At 37.9% G+C, this 8083-nt stretch overlaps 1 protein-coding gene across 1 annotated transcript; it reads left to right on the top strand.

Annotated features, from left to right (window-relative positions):
- Nucleotides 1-3780: 3780 nt before the first annotated feature.
- Nucleotides 3781-4596, top strand: LOC142524910 (CASP-like protein PIMP1). The gene is made up of 3 exons (XM_075629065.1): nt 3781-3975; nt 4055-4187; nt 4303-4596. Exons 1-3 carry the CDS (start codon nt 3803-3805, stop codon nt 4498-4500), a joined length of 504 nt encoding a protein of 167 aa, XP_075485180.1. The 5' UTR covers nt 3781-3802; the 3' UTR covers nt 4501-4596.
- Nucleotides 4597-8083: the final 3487 nt, after the last annotated feature.

Consider the following 8083-nt stretch of genomic DNA (forward strand, 5'->3'; position numbering starts at 1 on the left):
GAATGATTTTGGCAATCCAGAATGCAATCTCATGCTCCTTGCGCGTTCATTCAAAGTCATGTTCATCCTTTCAGCTACACCATTCTGTTGAGGTGTACCAAGAATGGTTTTCTCCATCTTGATCCCGTTCTGTGCACAATATTTCTTGAACTCGTCATCTTCATATTCTCCACCATTATCAAATCGTAAGCACTTCACCTTCAAGTTGGTCTCATTTTCCACCATGGCTTTCCACCTTTTAAAGTTCTCATAAACATCATATTTATTTTTCAAAAAATAAACCCAAAATTTTCTACTCGAATCGTCAATGAATGTGACATAGTATCTCGAGCCTCCAAGGGATGTCACAGGAGATGGTCCCCATACATCAGTATGAACCAGCTCCAACTTTGCTGCTTTCGGTTCTCTACCGCCTTTTGAAAAACTCATCTTCTTCTGCTTTCCAAAGATACAGCTTTCACATAGTTGGTGTTCAACAGTCTTTAATCCTGGTAGCTTTCCTTTTGACACCAACATCTTCATTCCCTTCTCACTCATATGTCCAAGTCTATAATGCCATAGACTTGAATTGGCTCCAGCATCCACAGCTGCTAATGTGTCTCTGCAACTGGAAGTAATATACAGTGTTCCAGTTTTCTTTCCTCGAGCAACAATCATGGCTCCTTTGTTCACTTTCCAGGAACCATCACCGAAGGTCACATTGTGGCCTTCATCTTCGAGCTATCCCATCGAGATCAGATTGCGTGTCAATTTTGGTACATGCCTGACTTTGTTGATTTTCCAGACAGATCCATTTGATATCTTCATCTGTACATCACCCATACCAACAATTTCCAAGGGTTTTCCATCAGCCAGGAAAACTTTCCCGTAATCGCCAGCGATGTAATTATCAAATACATCGCGGTCACCAGTGGTATGAAACGAAGCTCCCAAGTCCATAACCCAAGAGTCAACAGGGCTTTCCATGGATAACAGCAGAGCATCATGTACTTCCTCAGTGACAGCATTGGCATTATTCTTCATTGATCTGCGGTTCTTTTTCATGTGACCAGTCTCACCACAGCTCCAGCACTTCATATTTTTTTCAAGGATGTTTTTGTCTTTTCCATTTCTTGATTTGGATTTACCGCGCCATCGGTTGGAACTCCTTTCACCACTCCTGCCTCTTCCTCTGTTATCAAGATTTAGAGCAGATCTCGATGATGTTGCTTCACCCGAGCCTTTCCTGCGAACTTCTTCAGCAAGGATTTGATCTCTAACATCATTGAGTTGTAGTTTCTCTTTTCCAACAGAGTTGCTAACCGCTGCCCGCATCGGTTCCCAATTGTCTGGTAAAGACGCCAGAAGAATAAGTGCCCGAATCTCATCATCAAATTTGATGTCCACCGATGTCAGCTGAGAGACGATCGTGTTGAATTCATTTATGTGTTTTGCCACCGAAGCACCTTCTCCCATCTTCAAGTTGAATACCTTCTTCATGAGATGTACTTTGTTGTTTGCTGATGGCTTCTCGTACATGTCCGATAAAATGGACATCATTTCTTCTGTGGTTTTTGCCTCCGCCACGTTATGTGCCACATTCTTCGTTAGGGTCAGTCGTATCACACCTAACACATGTCGGTCAAGGAGCTTCTAAAAAATCTTTTCTGATGTAGAAGATCAGACAAAGCTGCAACCACAGAGCATACTCAGAATTCTTAAGAATTTTCACAACAAGGCTCTGATACCAGTTGTTTGGAAATTATCCCCGAAGCGATGCCGATCACGATGATAATAGCACCCAAAAAATGCGGAATAAAATAACCAACAAGAACACAAAGATTTACGTGGTTCACCCAATATAGGCTACGTCCACGGAGCACTAGCAACTTTTTACTGGAAGAAATATTACAACAAGTGTAATCACCAATACACTCAATATTTCTCACTCCCAAACCCCGAGTATACCGAGAAAATAATTTCTCTAACTCACACAAGAGAATTCTCGCACTCAAGAAAAAAAAATACACTTTTTTCTATGCACTCTCTTTTTATCAAAGCTGAAAAGCTTTTAATTTTGTGATACAATAACTGAAGGAATTGAGCTCTATTTATAACTAAAACCCTCAATCATTTTTGTAAACTTTCCGATGTGGGATTCCAATTTTTGAATATTTTATTTTGACGTGGGCCCCACCTTACCTAACACACTTCACTAGAACGATTTGATTTGAATTGATAAATTACAAAATTATGCTTATACGTTAATTACAAATATACCAAGCAACCATCTTTCACGATATTCATGTTGTTTAATTATAAGCCTTATGAACACTTCCATAAAAGTTGTTTTAGAAAATAATAATAATAATAATAAAAATAATAATAATAATTGATACCCCATCGATGAGCTCATTATCCCTGGCTCATCCTTAGCCCAAATGGAAGGCAGACTCATCACGGACCCAAATACCCTCATATATAAGTACCAGGTATGAGTGTTCATTTCATTCATTCATTATATTATTTTTCAGCAGCACCCTTAGCTGCTCTCCACTTATATCCTCAGTCTCTGACTTGAGCGTCGGAAGGATTACGCCGGGACACCCTCTTGGCCCCCTTCTAATGGTCTTATTCGTGATTTCAGGCTCAGGGCAATTTCAAAACCTGCATCTGGACTAGTGACACTTGCTAGAATCGGACCCTAAATTTCCCGTGGTGATACCCCATGGATGGGCCCATTACCCCTAGCCCATCATTAGCCCAAATGGAAGATAGGCCCATCACGGGGCCTAAGTACCCTCCTATAAATACCAGGTTTGAGTATTCAGTTCATTTTTCACTATATTATTTTTCAGCAGCACCCTTAGCTATTCTCCACTTATATCCTCAGTCTCTGACTTGAGCGTCGGAGGGGCTACGCCGGGACACCCTCCTGGCCCCCTTCTAACGGCCTTATTCGTGATTTCAGGCTCAGGGCAATTTCGAAACCTGCGTCTGAACTAGTGACACTTGCTGGAATCGGACCCTAAATTTTTCGTGGTGATACCTCATGGATGGGCCCATTATCCCTGGCACATCCTTAGCCCAAATGGATGACAGGCCCATCACGGGGTCAAGTACCCTCCTATAAATACTAAGTTTGAGTGTTCAGTTCATTCATTCACTATATTATTTTTCAGCAGCACCTTTAGCTGCTCTCCACTTATATTCCCAGTTTCTGACTTGAGCATCGGAGGGGATACGTCGGGACACCCTCCTGGGCATCTTCCAACGGTCTTATTCGTGATTTCAGGCTCAAAACAATTTCGAAACCTGCATCTTGACTAGTGACATTTGCTGGAATCAGACTCTAAATTTCCCGTGAGTATCAATAATAATAATAATAATAATAATAATAAGGAAATTTTAGCTAATTTTTAAGATAATATAAACTTAAAACCACTTAAACAATCTCTAATGTTTTGCTTTCTCCCTTCATATTAATTTGTTTTTATTCTCTCTCAAATGTCTTCTTTGTACAATAATTTATTTTATCCAAATAATTTCAAAATAAAATAAAAAAAATTCCAAATTTCTAAAATATGACAGCCAAAGAGACTCCAATTTTTTCAAAAAAATAATGAATAAAAGTAAACGCTCCATGTGATAATTGCATGCACGTTAAGTAATCAACAATTAAACGCCACCCATGTAGCTCATTGACTTCACAAGTCAATCTTTAATTAATCGATTTACATTTCCCAAAACATCTCTATAAATTAACCAAATATCAAGCAAATTCAATAATTCCAAGTAAAATATTTTTGTGTTCATCGAAGTAATGGCTCCACCCCCTTCCCAAGTTGTTTCTCCATTTGTTCTTCTAATCTTGAGAGTCCTCACGCTTATTTGCCTGCTCGTATCGTTGATCCTCCTCATCACCGCCAACGGCACGGCTTCACTTTCTGATTACGGCCACGCGAAAGTTAAATTCAAGGACGTCCAGGCGTTCAAGTAAGTTATTGATTTGATATATTTTACATTTTCTCTAAATTTTACAGAACAAATTATAAGATGATATGATCAAATGCAGATATATGTGTGCGGCTATAGTGATTGGCATTGCCTACACTCTCCTGCAAACCACCTTAACGGTCATCCTAATCAGCAGCGGAAGCCGCTTCGGTGGCGATGGCTTCGTTTACGTCGATTTCTACGGTGACAAGGTAAAATTAGCCACACAAATAATGGCAAATTATGTTTTCAAGAAAATTTCATAATCACTTCCTACATGCATGCATGTATTCAACTTTTGTCCTTAATTATTTTATTCTTGAGCAGATTGTATCTTACATATTAATCACCGGAGCAGCAGCAAGTTTTGGATTAACCCTAGATTTGAAAGACCTGGTAGATTTATTAGGTATCTCTGGATTTGCCAACACTGTCAATGCTGCTGCTGCACTTTGTACTCTGGGATTCTTGTTTACTGCCATTTTATCAGTGTTCTCATCCATGGCTCTTCCCAAAAAGGCATAGAATATTTTATAAACATAAATTAATTAATTGTTTCCATTCAATTTCAAGTCAGGTTATGTCGATCGTTGGATAAGATTTGAGTCTTTTTTCGGATTTGAATCCTCTATTATATCGAAAACACATCATTTGGTGTTGTACATTTTTTTACACGAAATAATCACGTGATCATCTTGTGGACATCACACCATATGAAATATATTTTAAAATCTGTCAGATTAAACAAGATGATTATGTGATCATCTTGTGCAAAAAATGCACACTTGGTGCTGTGTTTTCAACACAGCAGAAGATCAAAATCCTTTTTTTCCTTTTGATTTCTTGTGGTATTGTACTGGCGAATGTTTGATGCACAAGTTAAATTCATTGGGTTTTCATAGTCTAATATTGTGTTTTTCGTCCTAATTGTATGTTTATCTTTATTATGTCAAAATCGAGCTGTAATAATGTAACTTTCATTTTTCGGTAATTTCAGTCTTTTACTTAGTAATTTTAATTTTTCCATGTGAGCATTTTTGTGACACTAGACAAGTCAATTTCACATCAGAGATAGGCTAACATTACGATTAAAAATGACTAAAATTGTCAAAAAAAATAAAGATAGATCGCGTATAAAAATTGAAATTTGACAACATAAAATACAAATATTAATTACAAATAACAAACATTTTGTGCGGATTACTTTGATTAAAAAATATAATATAGTAACTTGTAAGTGATATCTTTCATTCTCTAAATCTCAATTTTGTATATGAAGAAACATCGAGTGCAATTCAAAATGCTTAAATGTGATAAGCAGGTAAGCAAATAATAGCTCCACACTATTTTTATTTTTTTAATAAAAAATTTATATTTTATTACTATTGCTTTTCAATATTAAAGTTTTAATTTATTTTTGTGAATATTTATTTGTCTCATTATATTAATCGGATGGCTAAGATCACTTATGGCTTAAGGGTGATCATCCAACGGCTATGGTTGATACATGTGTGATCCAACAGATTAATGGGTATGAGGTGGTTAAATGGTTGTTATCAGAACAATCAATAAACTTCTCTTCTTCTTCGGGAAAAAAATTACTCTCTGGAACCAGAGCATTGAATTCACCATATCCTCCATTATTAGATATACAATTCTTGAGATTAGAGTTGCTGAATAAAAGGGAGTACCGATCACCATATACAAGCAAGCTATATATGTACATATATATAGGATTGTATTGAGACTTCGGGTGTGTGGTGTGGCTCGGTGAGATTTGTAAACTTATACATCTTGCTCATTCTAGTGGATTATATTGGGGTGTTCCCAGAACCTTGGATGTATGATTGATCACAATCCGAACCAAGTAATTGCGTGTTGTCTCCTTTGCTCTATCTTCATTCTTTGATCGTGCTTGAGATTTGTGGTTTTATTCTTTTCTGTGATTGCTTGATCTTGCGTGAATTTGTTCTTTGAAACTCAACAACTGGTATCAGAGCCAAGTTCTGATCGTTAGTGAAGGATCTTGTTTGAGCTGATAAGAATCTGGTTGATCTTGAACCTCCGATCGAAGCCTTGAGTTGATTTCTTGCGGGTAGCCTACTGGCCAGGGGAAAATCTTCAATATGTCGACTTCAAGATTCGAGGTGGAGAAATTCAATGGCCGAAATGACTTCAATCTGTGGAGGGAGAAAATGATTGCACACCTGGGAAACTTAGGGCTGGATGAGGCTCTAAATGGTGAATCAAAAATGCCCGACTCAATCCAGAACAAAGGTGAGATTCTTAAGAAAGCAAGAAATACAATTGTCCTGAGTTTAAGCGATCAAATTCTCAGAAAAGTGGTAAAAGAAAAATCTGCTTCTGAGATGTTGACTAAACTTGAGCAATTATATATGACGAAGGCCCTACCTAACAGAATTTACTTGAAACAACGATTCTATGGATTCAAGATGGATGAGAATAAATCCATAGATGAAAACATTGATGAATTCACCAAGTTACTCTCTGATCTAGAGAATATAGAAGTAACAATTGATGAAGAAGATCAGGCCATCTTCTTACTGAATTCTTTGCCTAAGCAGTATGATCAATTGAGAGACACCTTGAAGTATGGGAGAGAATCTCTCACCTTTGAAGAAGTCACAGGTGCTGCTTACTTGAAGGAGTTGGATCTCAGGGCTGCAGGAAGACAATATAAATCAGTTGGTGAAGGCTTAAATGTAAGAGGCAGATCTGTAGAAAGGAAAAACTATGGGAACAAACAGAGACCTCAAACCAGATCAAGGTCAAGAACTAAAAGGGCTTGCTGGACATGTAAGAAAGAAGGGCACTTAAGAAGAAATTGCCCTCAAAGAAAGGCAAATCAGAGGACTGATCTAAGCCAAGGAACAGAATCAGTAAATGTACTCCAGGGATATGAAGAAGCTGAAGTTCTAACCATATCAACTGATGATCCAAAAGAACAATGGATCATGGATTCAGGATGCACTTACCACATGTCTCCTAGAAGAGATTGGTTTTTTGACTTCGAGGAACAAGATTCAGGACAAGTGCTAATGGGAAACAATCAATCTTGCAGAATACATGGCGTTGGCTCAGTGAAGCTAAAAATGTGGGATGGATCAGTGAAAGTGATCACTGATGTAAGATTCATCCCTGACCTAAAGAGGAACCTAATCTCTTTAGGTACACTGGATAAAAAAGGCTTCAGCTATAAAGCACAAGATGGTGTTTTGAAAGTTACAAAAGGGTCTCTGGTGATCATGAAAGGAAAGCTGAATCTAGGACTGTATATTTTGCAATGTCACACCATCACTTCAGAAACGAATGTCATAGCTTCTGTCAAGGATAACACAGCCTTATGGCACAAGAGGCTCGGGCATATGAGTCTAAAGAGACTTCTAGAACTATGCAAGCAAGGCCTTCTAGATTCAAAGCACATTAGCAACCTGAAATTTTGTGAGAGTGTGCTGGGAAAGGCTCATAGACTGAAGTTCAACACAACAACTCACAATACGAAATCAACCCTCGACTACATCCATTCTGATTTATGGGGCTCCTCTCAGGTACCTCTTTCACTTTCTGAATCCCAATATTTCATAACTTTGATTGATGACTACTCTAGGAAAGTGTGGATTTACTTTCTAAAAACAAAGAGTGAAGCATTCAACAAGTTCCTTGAATGGAAAACCATGACTGAAAATCAAACGGGGAATAAGATAAAGAGACTAAGGACGGATAATGGGTTAGAATTTTGTAATCAACAATTTGATGATCTCTGTGCAAAAACTGAAATTGTTAGACATATAACATGCACATATACACCACAACAAAATGGGGTGGCAGAACGCATGAATAGAACGATTATGGATAAAGTTAGATGCATGTTAAGTGAGAGCGGCTTGCCAAATAAATTCTGGGCAGAAGCTGCCTCAATGGCTTGTTACCTAATTAACAGATCACCATCTTCTGCCATAGATTTTCATGTCCCCGAATTGAAATGGTCGTCTGTAAAACCTGACTATGACCATATAAAAACCTTTGGGTGTGTAGTATATGTTCATGTTAACCAAGGAAAACTCAAACCTAGAGCTAAGAAAGGCAT

The sequence above is a fragment of the Primulina tabacum genome, chromosome 14, assembly GCF_025594145.1.
Source record: "Primulina tabacum isolate GXHZ01 chromosome 14, ASM2559414v2, whole genome shotgun sequence".
Classification (NCBI taxonomy): Eukaryota; Viridiplantae; Streptophyta; class Magnoliopsida; order Lamiales; family Gesneriaceae; genus Primulina; species Primulina tabacum.

What these genes read in the sequence shown, in the direction of transcription:
- LOC142524910 (XM_075629065.1), top strand. Translation starts at nt 3,803, where the DNA reads ATGGCTCCACCCCCTTCCCAAGTTGTTTCTCCATTTGTTCTTCTAATC. An exon ending in AAGGACGTCCAGGCGTTCAA is followed by an intron (nt 3,976 to 4,054) that starts GTAAGTTATTGA and finishes GATCAAATGCAG; the next exon opens with ATATATGTGTGCGGCTATAG. An exon ending in TCGATTTCTACGGTGACAAG is followed by an intron (nt 4,188 to 4,302) that starts GTAAAATTAGCC and finishes ATTCTTGAGCAG; the next exon opens with ATTGTATCTTACATATTAAT.